General features: G+C 42.2%; 1 protein-coding gene and 1 long non-coding RNA gene across 4 annotated transcripts; one reads left to right on the forward strand and one right to left on the reverse strand.

Moving 5' to 3' along the window:
• The first annotated feature begins 1,678 nt into the window (after positions 1-1,678).
• On the forward strand, positions 1,679-19,016 carry snx30 (sorting nexin family member 30). Of its 2 annotated transcripts, XM_086152547.1 has the most exons (10): positions 1,679-1,930; positions 2,019-2,221; positions 9,389-9,595; positions 10,521-10,631; positions 10,740-10,898; positions 12,040-12,229; positions 12,846-13,045; positions 13,276-13,365; positions 13,742-13,894; positions 15,961-19,016. In XM_086152547.1, exons 2-10 carry the CDS (start codon positions 2,081-2,083, stop codon positions 16,036-16,038), a joined length of 1,329 nt encoding a protein of 442 aa, XP_086008673.1. In that variant the 5' UTR covers positions 1,679-1,930; positions 2,019-2,080; the 3' UTR covers positions 16,039-19,016. The 2 variants fall into 2 exon arrangements, with proteins under 2 accessions (XP_086008673.1, XP_086008674.1); XM_086152548.1 differs by lacking the exon at positions 15,961-19,016 and having other exon boundaries at positions 13,669-13,808.
• Positions 11,601-16,050, reverse strand: LOC147231257 (uncharacterized). 2 transcript variants are annotated; one of them, XR_015106608.1, is made up of 3 exons: positions 15,900-16,050; positions 12,877-13,009; positions 11,601-11,791 (listed from the first exon to the last, which is right to left on the reverse strand). It is a non-coding gene; the product is annotated as an uncharacterized LOC147231257 (long non-coding RNA). The 2 variants fall into 2 exon arrangements; XR_015106609.1 differs by having other exon boundaries at positions 15,862-16,050.
• Positions 19,017-19,553: the final 537 nt, after the last annotated feature.

Consider the following 19,553-nt stretch of genomic DNA (forward strand, 5'->3'; position numbering starts at 1 on the left):
TTGAGGAAAATTAATTCAATTTAGAATCTGAATGAAATGTTCTTGAGCTAGTAACTGGCTGATTTTAAACATCACTGTTATGGCATATTAGTAATAACATTTGCTTAAGGATTTAGATGGAAATTGAGAAGATTCATGGTTATCCCGGTCATGCTGCTCATTGATTGATCTAATCTTGGAAATCAGACTTGGTTAATTTCTTGAAGATGTTTCATCTCAAACCGGGAAAGAACTTGGTTTTGATTCTGACGGGGGCCTTTTTGTCTGTGAAATGTACATTTTCGCCCCATATTTGTGTGGGTTTCCCCGGGCTTCTCTGGTTTCCTCCCACAGTCCAAAAACAAGAATAGGTCAACTGGAAAATCTAAATTCTACACATAAAGGTTGTGAACAGAATCTGTGACAAAAGGAAGCCCTGGCGGAATCCAGTCCACACCAGGAGCATCGACAGCAATGCAACCTAAGCTCTGACACCAGTCACTGTGCTGACTGCCAATATCTGCCAATATCAGGGGGTCCGGTACCCCATTCTCCTGGAGTACGCCCAACGACAGAAACAGAAGTGCAGTGAGGTGCTATTTTTCATCAACGGTTTCACAAAATGATGCCGCATAGCAGCAACACTAGCAACCCTTTTAAGCATTTACGACGGTACACCTTCACACTAAAGAGGCTAGGCAACGGCATGTACAATGCCACGGAGATAACCAGCGAACCTCAAATTCCCACACAACCACCTGCTGTATGTTTGAAGACATTGCAAAGGATTTCCATGACGCCCTAAGAATTTTCAGGTATGGGTAACAGTTGATGTGCTATAAGTGACTAAAATCATGTTCTCCACTCTTTCATTTAACAGACAAATGTAAAAGCTCATATTCTTGCACTGTATCGGAAAATATTGACAAGCTGTTTTGTTTCCTGAAGGTTATGAAACTTGCAATTCTCTCTATATCAGGTCACTAATGATACAGTTTTAGACAAAGTATCAAAATACACTGGTAAATAAACTGTGTTATAACGTGATGATTTGTAAATAAATAAATAAAATGAACTTTTCATCTAATTGTATTCAATGTGCACATTGATCTATGTCATTGTCATTTTGCAAGCATTTCTTTCATGTTTTATGTTAACGACAGTTATTATATTTCTTTTAGCCCTTGCAATAATGTTATGAATTCACACTGTACAACCATGAACAACAAAGGTATTGATATCTGCGAAAAACGTGCCATAAGGTGCCATAAAAACGTATGGTACTGTTTGGAAGTAATGTTGCTGTCGCTCCACCCGTTTTACGAGCTGTTCTCGCTCGCAAGTCAAGTTTTCCACGCCTCTATCCAATGAAGACCCGCCCTTCTCTGCCTGTGATTGGCTGAGGTTCTGTCCGGCCTCGACCAATCCCAATCCACACACTTCAGCCCAATCGAGTCCAGCCTAACGCAAAAAAATCAAGTACTGGCCAATCAGAGACCGGCAAGACGTCCTCTCTGCTAAATCGCGGTTTTTCACAAAAGCAGTAGGTGGTAAATATGTTATGTCCGACTAAAAAAGGATTCGACTCAACGATACGCCTCAAACTCAAAAAATTATTTACATATGAAAAAGGAACTTGGTATAGAATGTATATTAAGCAGAATACTGTACAAGTATACGTTTCCTTTTTTTTCTCCGGCCCACTAGATGGCGGTAAACGTAATTATTTAGCTAGGCTATAACCGATGTTAAACTCGAAACGAAGAAGAAGAGTAAGAAGACGACGACGACGAAGAAGAAGAAGAAGATGATGAGGATGATGATGAAGAAAGAAGAAGACACACCAGTCGTTACAGCAACAGCGGTAGAAGAAGTAGAACGAGAAACAGACGACGACGCAGCAGCAGCAAAAGAAGAGAGAGAAATCAGAAGTAGCTAAAGCCGTCGACAGGTCAGCAGACAGTTATGAACAAGAAGCCGTTGTAAACATATCGAATAAGGGTGGCAGGGCAACATCAGCCTAAACATTGCTGTCTCAGGCTAACTGCCACGGAAAACTGGACAGGCGTGATCCCTGACCCGGGGCCAGGGGTTTGGCAGAATGAGTTTTGGCGCTCCGAGAGGCCTGGCCAGCTCGGGGCAGAAGCCCATCACGGAGATCTCGCATCCGCTCTCCGCCGCCGAGGAACCGCTCTCCCCGGGACCAGATGTCCCTCTGCACGTTGGAGAAGGAGAAGAGAAGGTAAGGCTTGGTAGGAACCGTCCGAGTACGAGACATCAGAATGAGCTGGACAAAGTGGATCCTGTTTACCGGGGATGGTTCTTGTCAGCTGCTGTTCGTAGATGACACATTTATATCTATAATTTCTTGCACTTTTGCACCATGGGTCTTAGAGTAACGCTAGTTCAATGCTCTGTATGTGTGGACGTATGGCAGTATTGACAATAAAGTTGACTTTGACTTTGACATCAACGTAAACAGACGTGGATTCCAGTGTGTGTGTGTGTGTGTATGTGGGGGGGGGGGGTTAAGGAGTTAAGTTTATTTTGTCTGTGGTGTGATGTTTCGATGGTGTTCAAACTGTTAAATGTTCGCTGTCTACATTTTGACAGTCATCGGCAAATGTATAAAGCCTTAGGTTTTAATTGCTTGGTAGTCATACAACAATGCACAATATTATGTGTCGACACGGTGCATCACACTGTTTCCTTCTCCAAATCTAGAAGCTGATTTTTATCTTTAAACCACCTACTCCAATGACTGCAAATAGTTTGAGCATGTGGATAATGACTGGATACTAGATGTGTCTAATTTAAATGCACTGGGAATCACTGCCATTGTTTCTTCATCGGAATTGCTAAACGTTTCAGCAGTCATGTGCTCAGTAAATTCAGTTAGGTTCCCATGTAAGAGGACAACAGTTCTTGCCATTGTGTTTTAGTAACATCAAAAGTCTACTTGAGCAGCCTGACTTAAACCAAAATCGTGATCATGATTATTTAAAGTGACCGTTAGACTCCCTGACTCCTTTACCCCATTTTTTTCCAATTGGGGTGTCTCAGTATTGTAATATTTAATTGTCTCTTTACAGTATGAAAAATACGTGTTACTAGACTATCATCCTTATTTTTGCACAGAGAATATCATCTACAGAGTCAACATTGAAACAAGGACCACAGAGAAAGAATTGGCACAAGATAAGAGTCAGTTAGCTCTGCAAGCACAACACAGAGGGTCTTGGATTTTCTTACAAGTCCAGAGCAAAGCAGCTATTTTTTGTTACTTCAGAGCCACACCTGAACTCAACCTGATTGTTTTTAAATATTGCATGAATTATGTGTCTTATGTGTTGGCAACTACATGTTGACATTATATGCTGCTGTCGTTCAAGTAAATGATAAATCATTTTTTCAACTTTGTAGACAGAATTTGAAAAGGATCAAGCCAATGGGCAAGCAGCAGCAGACCTTAATGAAAAACATGTTAATTAGCGTTCTTAGCAGGTAATGCCATGACCTTAATCAGAAAAGCTATGGGTTCATAATTTTTCACGACAGATGATCTAAATGACCTGTCACACGCCATCTGAATCTAATGAAGAAGTACTCAAAAGCTTTGGAATTTAACATCTTACCTCGAGGTCCCCTGTGCACTGACCACAATCTGATTAGAGCCTTTGGTGGAATTTCTTTACATATGATCAGTGGATTTAGCAGTGAATATCAGTAAAAAAAAAATTTAGGTCTGAGGATGCAACAATTCCCAGCTAAGTTTTAAGTGTGTGCACTGAGTTTCTAAATATATGGGAGAGCTATTAAGACATTTCTTTACATTATTATTAAATCAATATTAACAGCAACTTTTTTTACCTGATCTGATGTGAGCATGAAATTCCATGATTTTGTGGTTTGGCTTGGCTGCCGAAAGAGCAGAAAACACTTGATAATTAAAATTCCTTGAGTTTTAAACAGACTTTTGCACTGCTTTTTGATTTGGCCCTTACACAGTGATATATAATGACTGAAAATTACTTGCCTTGTTATGTAAAAGCTCAGATGTTCATTTTTGTCTTTAAGTGATGTCCCAGAATACTGAAGCATTGAATCACGACAGACCTGTTGGTTTTGGGGAGAGGGCTTGGCTTCCAGTTCAGTCAATTTACAAGTTGGTCAGATTTTATATACTCTGTGATTTCAGAAGCAGATTGCCCTGTTTTTGCCTAATATTTCCCCTACCTCATCAGACTGAGTCTCTCGAGCGCTTGGTTGTCACATCTAAAGGAGTTTAAAGTTATCCAATACATATTTCTTCGTGTCCATTCCCAAAGGTGTCAGATGAGGTTGAAGCCAGGGTTTCATTTAAGCCAGCAAAGTTATTCCACCTCTGTCTCACACAAATATAATCAACCTTGCAATGTGCCCTGAGGCAAGGTCATGCTAGGACACAAATGGGCCCTCCCCAACCTGTTCAAACAAAGCTAGAACCATTGAATTTACTAAATGTCTTGGTCTATCGATGATTTCCTTTCACTTGACGCAAGGGGCCGAGTACAACCTCTCAAACGAACCATTACCATTATTCCTCCTCCACCAAAATGTAGTCAGTGGGGTAATGTTCTCGTGGCATCAGGCAATCCCACTCAAGTGCATCAGCCTGCCAGACAGAAGTGCATGACAGCTCACACCCAACAGAACATGTTTCCACTGTACCACAGTCCAATATTAGAGCTTAACACTGGTTCAGCTGGGACTTTGCATTGGTATTGACATAACGCTTGCATATACTGGTTGGCAGTACAGAGTCCATAGGTCAATTGTATAAAGTTTTTGTTCCAATGTTAAAGCCAGCAGATGTAGGATCGGTAATTCATAGCTGATCGTTGGTGTGGAATATCTTGGAGGAAGAATTTTAAGTAACTCCTTAATTGCAATATACTGGTGCATATAAGTTATTCAGAACACCCAGTGCCTTGACAAACGTGTATAAGCATACTGCATTGCAACCTTTTGATAGCATATGCCTCCAACAAACAGTGTCTCCATAACTTTGTCCATTTGGAGGAGATACACATGCGCACAGACATATACGCATTCACACTGACATGAGCCTCTGTTTAAACATGTTAATAATGATGCATTTGAATAGTTTACTAATGCATGCAAGTTGCTTATATTATTAATATGTGTATATGCAGATTAAAGATATGAAGTGTTCTAATTGTCCTCCATATATACTGATATCATTCTACTTGTCTGAAGTTATTTCTTGCTGACCAGCATCAAAGTTAATTCCTTAATCTTGATGAATGACCCATTTGTAACATCAGGAAAACTGTAAATGAAGCTTTTTCAGCCTACAACATATAATCGTATATGTTGGCAGAAAAAAGGCTTTTTTCATAGAAGGCATTTTCACATGTATTGAAAATACATGCATAACAAAAGCGTATCCTTTTCTTCTTTTCCTGTTCACATTAGGAGTCGACACAGCGAATCATCTTCCTCTAACCATCCCTATTTTCTGCATCTTCTTCTCTCACATTAACCAGCTTCATGTCCTCTTTCACTCCATCCAGAAAACTACGCTTTTGTCTTCGTCCAGGCCTCCTGCCTGGCAGTTCCAACCCCGGCATCCTTCCACCGATGAAGTCACTAAATCCCTCCTCTGTACACGTCCAAACCATCTTTTCTCAGTCTATCTAATCTTAATGGATTTATTCCTCAACCTCTTCATCTCTGATACCCCCTGCTCTGCCTACTGTCTTTTCCTCAGTCCTGCTGTCTTTAAACCAGACAACATCACCATCGTCTTCCTCACCATTCCTTTTATTCTGGCTGGTACTCTTTTTATCACACATCACTTTTCGTTGCTCCAAACCGTTGACCCCATATACTCGGAATCCTCCACCTTCTTTATCTCATCTATCTGTAACATCAATGTTAACCTTTGGTCCCTAATTTCACTCATACTGTATATCTTGTCTTGCTGTGGCTGCCTTTCTAGGACGTGCCTCCACCTTTCTAGGTTTGCCTGCTCTCACTGCAGATCATGGTATCGTCTGAAAATGTCATTGTCCATTGAAATTCCTGTTCAACCTCATCTGTCAATATCCATCTCCATACTAAATGACAGGGGGCTTAGAGCTGATCCTTTCCAGTCCCTGATCCAGTCCAACCTCCATCTTGATCTTCTGCCATTCCTACGATGCACCTCGGCGATGTCTTACAGCTCTCACACACTTATTGCACCACTCGGACATACCTCTGTACTACTCCAGACTTCCTCATACAGTACTACAGTTGTGCTCTCGGCACCCTGTCATATGCTATTTCTACATCTATAGAGGAACAATGCCCTGGTCTTCTCTACTTCTGACTCAACATTGCTAAAGTAAATACTGAATCAGTAGTACCCTTTCTTGGCATGAATCCATCCTGCTTCTCACAGATGCTCACCTCTGGCCTTACTTCCACTACGGTTTCCCATAACTTCTTTGTATGGCTCAGCAAATTTATTTATTTTACTCAGCAAATTGCAACAGCACACGTCTCCATTCCTCAGACAGCCTTTACTCACTAAATTTTTTTTAACAACCTAGTCAAAAATCAAAAAACTTAACTACCATCTCTCTCTCACCTTTACTTATCTTAGCTATTTGAAGGTCCTTAACAGTTACCTCCCCATCTCTCCGCTTCGCCAACCAGGGTAAAAAAACGATCCGTCCCTCTTTACTGTCCAGCCCATCATGCACGTCATTGCACGCCTTTCCTTAGGCCTTTTTACAAACAACAAACATTCCAGTTTCCAAGATGGCGCCAAGAAGGGCTGCCTTAGTGTGTTGTACTTTTTCTGTTTTTGTGTGTTTTTAGCATCCTAGACTGTCCCTCCATCATCCAGTTCACCTGAGGAGGACTTTTACATTTCAGTCAGCTTACTAGTCTTTGGCGTTTTTTGTTTTTTTTCGTCAATCCTGAAAATTCTCTTGAAATTTGAGTTTAAGGAGCTGCTCTGTAACGCTCCAAAGAAACACAGACACCGAAACAAACTGGCACGCATGCCGTGGCAAATGAGATTCCTCGCTCCACTCCTGTTTATACATCCCGCACACATCTGTTATCTTTCCAACAAGATAAACGAACTGGTGCTCATTAACGGAAGGAATTCAGACTTAAGTGGATCTGCAGCCCTGTGCTTTATCCAGTCCTGCCTCGGTGATCGAATCGCAGACCGTGCAATTTATCTGCTGGACTTTCACCTTTCGCGCCTGGACCACAGCAAGGAGCTGAAGGGAAGGAGGGGAAGCGGAATCTGCTTTTACATAAACAAGCTTGTCATACAGATGTTACAGCATTAATGAAATCATGCCATTTCATCCACCAAGGGAGTTGTCATCCTTCATACCGGTCGGTGTTAACATCCCACCTCTGGGGTGTGTTAGCGAGACTTTCTGATACTTTGTCTGGCCAGGACAGGGAGCAGAAACATCCAGACTCCCTGCTCGTTATACTTAAGGACTTCAACAGAGCAAACCTCAGCCACGAACGTCGAAAGAACAGTCGGCATGTCAAGTGTCCGACCACGGACACTAACACCCTGGAGAACTGTTACTTAATTTTAAAAGGTATCTGTTGCTCTGTTCTCCGTGCGGTCCTTGGAGCTCTCTGATCACTGCATGGGTCATCCTCTCCCAACTCACAGAAATCGAAATATGCTAAGCCTGTGCCAAAGACTCTCAGATGGATCACCAAGACAAAGCAGGAACAACAGGCCTGCTTTGACTGCACTAACTGGAGTGTCTTTTAAGGTGCAACCACAGACCCGGAAGAGCTCACCAACACTGTGATATCTTACATCAACTTTAGTGAGGACTTGTGTGTGCAGACTAAGACCTTCTGCACAAAGTGTACAACAAGGACAAAGCCCGCTTCACTCTGGAACTCAGCTTCGCAGGCAAGGGAGAAGGCATGTAAAAGTGGGGACGGAATGCTGTACAACCAGGACAGAAACTCTCTGACAAACAGGATAAAGTAGCAAAGAGGTGCGACAGTGAAAAGCTCAAGTAGGTTTTCAGCCAGTGACCCATGGTCAGCTACAGGAGAAGCATCCCACCCACCCCCTCACCCCCAACGAAAGTTATCCAATGACTGAAGAGCTGAATGAGCTCAATTGTATGTTTTAGAGCACGTTCACACCCATCACCCGCTCCATCGCAACTCCATATGACCTTCGACACCTCCAGCCCCCTCCCCACTGAATTCTCACCGTCGTTCAGGATCTGAGAAGATTTGTGTCGGGTCTCCAGGAGACAGAAAACCAGGAACGGTTCTGGCCCAGACAGTGTGTCTACCTCCTGTCTGAAGGTCTGCGCCCCTCAAAATTGTCACAGCTAGATCACTGAAGCTGTGAAGTTCCCACCTGCTTTTAACACTCCACACTTGTCCATCTCAGGACTAAATGACCACTCCCTGACGACCGTGCTCATTTAAACATTTGAGAAGTATGTGTTGTCCCTGCTGAAGGACATCGCAGGATTCCCTGGAGACTGCCTACTGAGCAAACAGGTCAATGGAGGATGTAGTCGATATAGGACTGCACAAATCCTTCAATGTCTGGATTCCCCAGGGACTTGTGTTTGGATCCTGTTCATGGACTTCAGCTTAGCTTCCAACACCAGCGTCCACCTGTCAGTGGATCATCAACTTCTTTACTGACAGGAGGCAGCGAGATAAGCTGGGAAAGTTTACATTCAACCCTACACCGGTCATGTACAGCTTTTTTATTTGCTCACTGTATAGTTGTCGAAATGTATAGATGTAAAGCCATCTGTGTACATGTACAGATGTACAGTTTCTTATATAGTTGAATTTTTTGAGGTCGGCCTTATGGATGTTTATGCTACCCCATGCACCCTCCAATTACCCTTTGGGGACAAATATAGTGATTCTAATTCTGATAGCGACATCAGCGTCTGGGATGAGTCTACATACGGAGGGAAGGTTGAACAGCTGGTTCTTAAGGATTTATTGTTTTGCATTTGTGTGATATTCACATTTGGGGTTTTTTTGTCATTCCAATTACTAAAGCCGTATGCAATGTCTTGAGGCATTAATCCAACCCTCATGACAACCATAACAAAAACTGATTGCTCTTATGAAATAATAAAGCACAATGTTTTGTAACCTCTCACCATGTTCCCATCCTCCAAATGCTGCATTGCATTTTCACTTTGCAAATACCATCCACTTAGGACAAGAATAGCGATGTGGTGTTCGATGATGCCGGGTGTGCATGCTTCTCGGTCTCGACAAGAGCGTCATTCACAGAGATAACTACATCAGTATCGAGCCATCTTTTTTTTTTTTTTTTTTCCTGCCCAAGTACTATATAGTCTCACTTCTGTCCCCACAGGAAATTGGGCTGACCAACGGCAATCTGATGGCGACGTCAAGTCCCACCTTGCTGTTAAACAGGCTTCTGCTGGACGATGATCCGGAACCACACACACAGGAGCTGTGTACCTCCACAGACACCCGTGACCTTTTTGTTACAGTGGACGACCCAAAGAAGCATGTCTCCACCATGGAAACCTACATCACTTACAGAGTTTCCACCAAGGTCTGCTCATCGCTGACGTTATGAGGAGATCGTTGTTCAGATTTACTAAGCAATCTGGTTTAGCGTCTTTGTTTTGCGTTCTCAATTTTACCTTACTCTGCGCTTTGTTGTCTCATTGGATGTTTGTGAGCTTCTATGTGCCGACAGCCTTCGGTTCATAAGTTGTGCATATTAAAAGGAACGCTTGACTAGTGTAAAGTCTAAGATGAAAATGTTGAGGTTCTCTTTGAGAGAGAGGGGGATGGATAGGATCAGGAATGAGTCCATCGACACATGTTAGAGGTTTTGGAGATAGTCAGACTGAGACGGTTTGGACATTTACAGAAGAGATAATGAATATATTTGTTGAAGAGTGATGAAGCTGGAACAACCAGGCAGAAGGCCCAGAGGGAGGCTGAAGAGGTGATTCATGGATGTAGTGAAAGAGCGTAAAGTTAGTTGGTGTCAGACAAGATACAGAGGAGGTGCTTAGAGAGATGCAGTTGATTCCTGAAGGGAACAGGAAAAAGGAAAAGAAAATGAATATTAATGAGAAGGACTAGTACAAAGAGTATGAAAGATAGAACTAAAACCATCAGTGTGGTTATATCCACTTGGATTATTTATCTATTCTATTTTTGGAGAATAACACTGTTTTCTTCATTATTCCAAAAATTATCAAATTTAAAAAAAGATGATGTAGCAATTATACTATTTGGAATGACTCCAGTACAACTATAGGAATTATGATGAGCACTTATTTTGACTCCCAACTCCAATATTGGATTTCTCACACCCTTGAGATCATTTAAACCTACAAAATTAGCGGTCCACCTGTTTCACAATGCCAATGTTCAGTATATGGTTGCCTAATTGCTCCAGCCCAAGTGTTCTCGCCACTAATGCTAACATTTTACACTAACAAAATGTACGTGTTATTCTTCAGACAACACGGGTAGAGTTTGATCTGCCAGAGTACTGTGTACGACGCCGCTACCAAGACTTCGACTGGCTCAGGATCAAGTTGGAAGACAGCCAGCCGACCCATCTCATCCCTGTAAGTGGCATGCAGCATACAGACGCCTTCCATTGAGAAACCTTACATTATCTTTCCTTTGCATCCGGCCTCATCTCCTCTCCCGCCCTCCTCGTTGGTCCTCAACAGCCGTTACCAGAGAAGTTTGTGATGAAGGGTGTGGTGGATCGCTTTTCCGAAAAGTTTGTAGACACACGGATGAAAGCTCTCAACAAGTTCCTCAAGCGAGTCGCCGACCACCCCGTCCTTTCCTTCAATCCACATCTCAACACCTTCCTGTCTGCCAAGGTAAGATCGTTTGAGAGAGAAATGTGGAATGCTTTCCGTCAGTTTTAGTCTTTGACCGATTTGATAAGCAGTGCTAATGTATCTATTGCATGCGTTCCAATTTATTGATCCTGATAAGAGGATGCTCAAGATCTCATGTTCGTGATTTTTTTTTTTTTTTTTTCCCTTTCCACTAAACAACATCTGCTAAGTGGCTCAGGTTGACTATTTTATTTGATTTAAAGTTCTCTCTGCATTACGTCTGCTGTGAAGGGAAGGGCACGATTTATCAGCTGTGGGAAAGTACACCCACTCCTTCATGACTATTGGACAAGAAAAAAAAGGTGCACCGGAAATGTTGTAAATCCTGTAGCAAATCTATATACTTTTTTAACTTTCTCTACATGATGGGCGAACAGTTTGAATTTTTTTTCCCCCACCTCGACTTCTGGTGGACCGTCTGTGATTAATGCAACATCTCCTTATTCAATTTTAAGGCAATTCGGTAAGGCAGACCCTTAATTGTATTGTGTGATGCTGTGTGGTCAATTTAAGATTGAGTGGTGACGCTCCAGTAAGACACACACCCACAATAAACACAGCCACACAAACAGGCATCTCCGTGGATGTTTTTTCTTTAAATCAGCCATCTCTTTCAAATTTGCCGAACCACAAATCTCTTTTTTTATTGAAAATATTCAGTTGCTTTGACAGGAAAAGACAGTGAATCAACCCCCTCTTCCCCCCCGTCAAATCTCTTGCTTTCCATCTCCGTCCGCGTCTTTGTCCAATGACGCCAACTGGTCGAGGCAGAAAGCCGCCCACATTGAGCTCTGATCTGTCCAAGGTTTCTGCAGCGTTTCCTCGCCACTGTTGCAAAGTGCTTGCTCGTTGGGGTTTTTCTTGTTGGGTTTCTGTAAAGTGTCACAAGACAACTAGGTTGTGATTTGGCACCATGTAAATAACATCTGACTTGACAAAGAAAGGTGAACATAAGTGTGCTTGAGAAGTTTAAACTGTCTAAAATGGACTGTGACAAAGTGCATTTCAGTATGTTTGGATTGATCTTCACCAAAGGCAACGGCTGCGGAGTCAGAGTACTTATTGGGAACTTCACATGTGGCTTCACATGATGGGGTTTCCCTTGTATGTTTGTCCGCAGGATCTGAACAAGCGGCAGGGCCTGGCCCTACTAACCAAGGTGGGCGAGTCAGTGAAACAGGTGGCCGGAGGCTACAAGCTGCGGGCGCGACCGCCCGAATTCTGTGCCATGGGAGACTACCTAGATACCTTCAGCCAGAAACTAGGAACCATCGACCGAATCGCTCAGAGGATCCTCAAAGAGCAATCAGGTTACAAACAGCAACTTCCAACTGCTGCAGTGATGCATGTCTGGGCGAGGGGGGGGGGGGGGGGGGTTAAAAGCAGGTCAGCTTGCTAGCTAGCTAGCTAGCTAAATAAATGAAGAAATGGACAAACACACTTAGCATCTGCCTCTTAATTAAAGAAAAGACATTTAGGCATTTCCGTATGCCTTCAATTGAAAATACATTGACATATTTTAAAACAACAGGTATGGCAGATACACGATATTATATACACACATTTTGTGTATTACGTTTGCGTTACCATGTGAACACTTCAGATAGTTACCCGAGCTGCTGCAAAACTGTAACACCGCTGATAGACTGATGTCTTATTGTCAACTAGACAGTAGGTATTCATTTATTAATGGTATTGCTGAATAATCAGTGGTGTATCGTTTGAGGATCTCAAAATACTTTTTCGCTGTCACTCCTGTAGAAATCAGATTATTTCTTTTAAATACATAAACTACTGTGTCAGGTCAATACCTCATATTATTCTATTTTTTTCATTATTTCAGTTTGACGAATTTGGTCGCTGAATCAAGACCAGTTTGTTAAAATAAACCTTTTTTTTTCCCCTCCCCTTTCGCTCTGTTACCAGAGTACCTAACAGATTTGCGTGAGTATGGCACCATGTACTCCAGCTGGGCCGGTTCGGAGGAGGAGCTGCAAGGTCCACTCGAGGGCGTGGCGAGCTGCGTGTCGACGTGCTGCCGAGCACTGGACGACCTCAGCGAGAACATGATCCAGGACTTCCTGCCGGTTCTGAGAGAATACATCCTTTACACCGAGTCAATGAAGGTGAAAGGGGTGCATATTTGTGTGTTTGTATATATAGATATGTATATATATATATATATATATATATATGAGAGAGGTGAACAAGAACTGTGCACACAAGATGCTGTTGTCTGTTCTACTGCTTTACATGTCGGGCCTACACCTCCCTGCTGTTTCTCTGCGCTCAGATATTATTGGGGTATCATACAAATAATACAAAATGCAAATGTATCTCCTCTGACCGTTTGCAGAATGTGTTAAAAAAGCGCGACCAAAGCCAGGCGGAGTACGAGGGACGACTAGAAGCGGCCATATTGCGCAAGCACGAGAGTCGAACGCCCGTAAGCCTCTTTATTCCTCCTCTCGAATGGCCTCGTTCACCGTTAACAGTGCGGGATCCACCTCGGTTGTGTCTTTCCGCCGCGAGCATGTAATGTAACACTGAAATTAATGATAACGCTCAGTTCTGGAAATGAAAGAGGTGAGTAAACGTGAAAGCGGCCCGAAAACAAGAGCTTTTATTGCCGATTTCAGTGACACGATGCTGGATTTGTTCGAACGTGATACTTGGATATCAACAGTTTTACCATAAAAGTCAATGAAACCCATCACCTCCCACTCCCTTCTGTGTTTTTTTTTTCCAGCCAACTGTAGCCTAGAACCACTTTTCAGAAACCCCCTTCCCCCCCGTCCCTCTCTCTCTCTGTCTCCTGCTAGATCCCAGCAGAGGTGGAAAAATGCCAGGACAAAGTGGAATGCTTCAACGCGGACCTGAAGGCCGACTGGGAGCGCTGGCAGAGCAACAAGAGGCAGGACTTCAAGCAGCTCCTGGGCGGGATGGCCGACAAAAACATCACCTACTACGAAAAGGTCAGCAGTCGCCGCGAAGGTCATTCTCGGTATTCATCATCTCAGGATTTGTCTTGTGGTTTGACATGACACAAATGCAAATATTACCTCCCAATTAGAATCGGCCGTAACGCTGTGACCATTAAAAGGCAGAGAAAAAACAGCGACTTTGGTTTATAAAGGCATCTAGCACACCAGCTTTTACCTAGCAACACTGATCTAAGTAAGGAAAATGTATTTACGAGTAGCCGAAGTAAGAATATGACAGAATATATGGGCGTGAATATGAGGGATGAGGTTACAGCGAGCGGGGATGAGGATTTTTAGTAAACGATCCCCACTTATCTAGCGCTTTTTAATCACCTTGTGATTCCAAAGCACTTAACGCCGGTTCACATTGACCCATTCACGCACGCACTCACACCAACGGCAGCTGCCACGGGAGTCACCAGCCGCCGGTAGCAAAGGCCTTGCTAGTCAAGGGTTCACTGTCTTACCCAAGTACACTTCCACATGCAAACAGGGATCGAACCCCCAACCTTCTCCACTCTACAAACTGAGCTGCAGCTGCACCGGTACCTCGAGTCAACTGGCCAGAGCAGCAGAGTGTGTACATTACATTACATTACATTGCATTTGGCGGACGCTTTTATCCAAAGCGACTTACAATAGAGGACATAGGGACTGCAAATACACAATGCACAGGAAATATACAGAACAGTAAGCTTGGGTTATTGAGGTTTTTTTTTGTTTTTTTTTGACAGGGACACACAAACGTACACACGCCGCATAGCCTAACTTGCTGCCAACCTGATCTGGGGCATCAGCACAGTAAAAAGTCCTGAAAGAGAAACGTTTTTACCTGTTTCTTGAAGGTTGAGAGAGATGAGGGGAAAAGGGGGGAAAAGGTGGAAAATTATTACCAAGCAAGGGGGCGATAAGAGTATCAGCAAGAGTGTAAAGAAAGGTGTGCCGTGGTGTCTGGTTTAGAGACACTTGAGGAAAGGACAGGAGGCAGAGCCGGAGGTAGAAGAGATAAAGACGTTAAGGTTCTCTTTGGGAGTGAGGAGGATGGATAGGATCAGGAAAGAGTCCATCAGAGCAACAACACGTGGTAGATGTTCTGCAGATAAAGTCGGACTGGGGTTCGGGCGTGTACATGGGAGGGTTAGTGAGGATGCTGAGGTTCAAACCGGCAGGGAGAAGTTCCAGAGGAGACGCAGGAGATGAGATTCATGGATGGAGTGAAAGAAAACATTAAGTTAGTCGGTGTGACAGATGAGGATGCAGAGGAGGGGGTTAAGATGAAGGCAACACGTCAACTCAGCCAGTCGGGGTAGAAAGAGAGAGAAAAGGACAGGGAGATAGAAAGCAAGTAATCAACAGTTGTATTAAGTTATGTCGTAATAGCTGAAATGATTCGCTCATTGCTTATTAGGCATAAAAGAAATAACAATAGTGGATGCCTGGTGAGACCCTGGGAACCTGCGGAATGAGAGACCCGGGACTCGGGAGTATATATGAGGTTACTATCCAGCATTGATGAAGGGACACGAGTGCAGACGGGTTAGGAAGAGTGGGAGGAATGAGAAAAGTGCATCACCTATCTTTAACCTAAAAAAAACAAAAACTGTGCAATATTTCATTTCACTGTGCAATATTCAGAACTGTGCAATATTTCATTTCATAACAGCACACTACAATTTTTCCTTTATCATACTATTGTGCACTCCTTACCTCACTTGTTACTAAGACACTTATAGTTTTATCACTTGTTTACTAAGACACTTTATAGTTTCACTGAGACACTTTATAGTTTATAGTTTATTTTATTTCTAATTCTGCCTTTTCTTTTTATTATTTATTACTGTTATATTTTCTGTAACTCTGGCACAACAATTTCCTTCGGGATTAATAAAGTTGTTCATATCTCATATCTCACGGCTAAACTAAGGACAAGACGGACCCAAATCTGAGAACAAACACACTCTGATTATTGCCTCTTCTTTGTCTTTTCCTTCCAAACCTTTTCCCCGCCGCGTCACCGATGATGACCAACCGGCCGCTCCGGCTTCCGCTCTCCGCAGTGCCAAGCGGTGTGGGAATCACTGGTCACCCTCCTCCAGGACAAACAGACTGAGGACAAGACCAGTAAGATGAACTGAAAAGTCAAACCCCTCCCGAATGTCTCCTCCCCTCCCAAACAACCACCCAACCCCCTTCGCCCCTCTCGTATCAAACACACTCATGGCGAGGACCCGGCGGGTCGCCGTGCCGACGGGACGGGCCTCAGTCACGCTCCGATATCACCCGCCGATGACGTACGCGAAAGCGTTTGCCGAGGAAACGTAGAAGACGAGGGACCTCCGACGCGTGGACGTTACTCCTTTTTTTTTTTTTTTTTTTTGTTCACATTTTCAGTCCACGTTTTTAAGCAAGAGGTGGAAAACCACGGGCCTCGGGCTCTCCGAGCGTCTTTGCCCCAAATATTCCCTTACTTTTCTTCCGTTTTCACACTTTGCACGGGTACGAGTTATTCCGAGCGTCCGCAAAAAAAACTTCCAAAGAATCGTACATTTGTCTCGGTGACTGGAAAAGGCCATTACTGTAATATTTGTTTTCAAGGTGCAGCACGACGCAACATTTAACTTGATGTAGCTTCAGTGCGGGTACCTTGAATATCCGAAAAAACAGAAAGGCGCGGACGGATGGAAAGAGGGTGTCTGCGAAAGAGAAAGATAATACATCTATTGTAAATTTTGTTCCCACTGGGGAACCGGGGTGCCCAGGTTGGAACAGTGAAGGAATTATTGAATTATTTATAAATTAAAAAAAAAAAAGCAATGTAAGCTGTGGCACAGCCTTGCTTTTGAGATGGATGTTGAACTTCAACTAGGATTTTTTTTTTTTTTCGTTATTATTTTTGTAATGCTTATCCGAGGCGCGTGTTCAATTTTGAGCCCCGTTTAAAAAGTGACTGAAATTGTTTTGTTCCCCGCCAGCCAGTTATTTTGTGACATTTTTGCCTATTTCACCCTTTATCTGTTTTATTTAATCTTGTTCATGCACAATGAAGGCACGCTGGGTAAACTAATTAAAGGAAGATTTTACAGTGAAAGCAGTTGCAATCCTCCAAAGTTACACCTTTATTAGCAATTTTTTGTAAAATCAGACAGTTACATCGACGTTAATTCAAAGTTTCGCGCTATTTTGAGTCTAAATAACTTTATAATGTAAACAATAATGGCAAACATCACCTTTGACTTCACCAGGGATTTTCCATTGGGATTATAGACTTTGCCAATGCAGCCCTAAAAGGTTTCATTAAAATGCTTCATTTTAACCACGTGTGACGTAAATAAGTCCATATTTGAATGTTACCAAACACACACGCGCATGCACGCTATGGTTTTTATGTAAATCTCCATCGATTCATTTGTTCTCAGAACTTTGTTGAACATTAACAATTTTCAATTCCTACATACCTACACTGCCACACAGGGAAGTGGGATTGACGACTAGAATCTCTCAGGTGAAACGTTATGATGAAGTAATAGATGAAAGTGGTGAGCGATTAAAACGAGCACAGAGTTTACCTTTATTTTATTCTTTCAAATGTTCTGGTTTCGTGATGACAGGAAAAGCAAAAAAAAAAAAAAAAAAAAGATGAAAGTGAGGATTCTCTTGGGTTTTCTTCAGCTCAGAGTCACGGATCAGCAAGTTTTTTGTTTTTTTTTCCTCCCAAAAAAAAACAAACTGTAACCTTTGCCTGCACTCTGCTCCAAAAAGACCCTTTTTTTACTTGTTTCATGGTGTTGCACCTTATCGTCTTCATAAGCTGTTTCCATTCTACTTCCATTCCAATTAAGCCTTTTTTTTTTTCTTTTTATTAATGGTTGTTCCACTTACGCTTGAAATACTGAATGCAGCTATTTTGTTTTTCATCACCTGCGGAAACGCGGTATTTATTCTTGTGGTCCGGTTAGAGACGAGAACACTTTTTGTGAGAAGGACTCGACGCACCGACTTTGTGTTATTTCAGGGCAACAACACAGGGAGCTGATGGGAAAACTGATCGTCAATAGGGATTGATTTTAGGCTCTGACTGATTGGATCATCCGCCTTTCCAAAAGCTCACTCATCACAGGGGGAAAAGTCCTTTGCTCACATTTGCATTGATACAGCATCACAACACAAAGCTGAAGAAAACAGCGCAGCTTTTCTTTCTTTCTTTTTTTTTTTTTATTATAAGAAAGTAAATTTGGACAGAGATGTATTCTCTTCATTTGAAAGAACAGCGGGAAGGCAAATAATGTCATATATCGTTATTAGTCAAATGACAAACGGGGGGAAAAAAAGGTGACGGTTAAACATCTTATGCGATTGTTTTGAATTTCTCCGAATTCTTCTCTGGTGCGTCACAATCTCTGGTCATTAACAAGACGCTTTTATTTAATTTTATTTCTGCTCTGATAAAACTACTGACCCTCTCAGTGACATGAAGTACAAATCTCACAGACCCAGAAGGTAAATATTAAAATGTATTTATTCTTGAATGCTTATTGCTGACCCAACCGTGGATCTTTAATTTTTTTTTTTTTTCTCTGTACACATTACCCTGGTTATTCTGTGCCTGCTGATTTTTTTTTTTTTTTTTACACTAAGAAGAAAATCCAAACACTTCAATCTGGATCTGGGTTGAAGCCTGCGAAGCTCATTCAGGTGAAATACCGGTATGAGAAAACAACAGCCACCGCAGAGGCACGCAAAGGGTTTGGGGGTTGAGTTTCATTTGTTCAAAAAAAAAAAAAAAAAAAGTCAACATTTTTCCAGACAGAAAAATGTCATTTCCTCCTACCTTCCTCACAGGTGGATGCAAAAGTGGTTTATTTTGCAGAAAAAGTCCTGACCAAACTTTTAAAGAACCTTAAAGTATGAACCTGGTTTCTGTTCCTCCCTCTGTGTCTGCTGTTTACATTAAGATTGCATTTTTGTATTGTTTTTTTTTTTTTTTTAAGTTTATTAAATCCTGTAATAATCTTTAAAAAATAAATTGTATATTGTTGTTTCGATGCAATTATCTTTACCTCAAATGACCTCTTTGGATATATTGGACCAATAATAAATCAAGAGTGCATTTCACTGGATTCTTCTCGGGTCTTGATTTCGGATGCAAACTTGACGAAATCCTCAGATTTTATTAAACCAGCAAATCGGTTAATTTTTAAAACACTCAATTTTACGACTACATTTAGTTGATCCTTAAAAACGTAGGCAATTGTACTTCCTTTAATTTACATTGCAAATATCTAAGTGTTCCTGAATTTCTCACTTATGCATCGGATTAGGTGTAGTTTCTTTGTGCTTTAATAGACAACAAATGAAAGCGCAATAATCAACTAACATATAAAATATTCTTAAGGTCCAGGGTGAACCTCGCCTCGCGTCTAATAACAGCAAGGATAGTTTCCAACCCGCACAACTCTGAATGCAGGATAGGCGCTCTAGATAATGAATAAATAAAAAATTAGTTTCCCCTTGGACTGTTTATAAACTGCTGAAAGGTTGTCCTCATAGAGACCTGGCCATCACCATCGACAACACTGTGGTAAGACCAACCACAACTGCGAGAAACCTGGGTTTGGTCCTAGACAGCTAACTGTCATTCTCAGCAAACGTC

This window comes from Fistularia commersonii, chromosome 9 (genome assembly GCF_037954325.1).
Source record: "Fistularia commersonii isolate RoL2024-O1a breed Wild chromosome 9, RoL_Fcom_v1.0, whole genome shotgun sequence".
NCBI classification, from domain to species: Eukaryota; Metazoa; Chordata; class Actinopteri; order Syngnathiformes; family Fistulariidae; genus Fistularia; species Fistularia commersonii.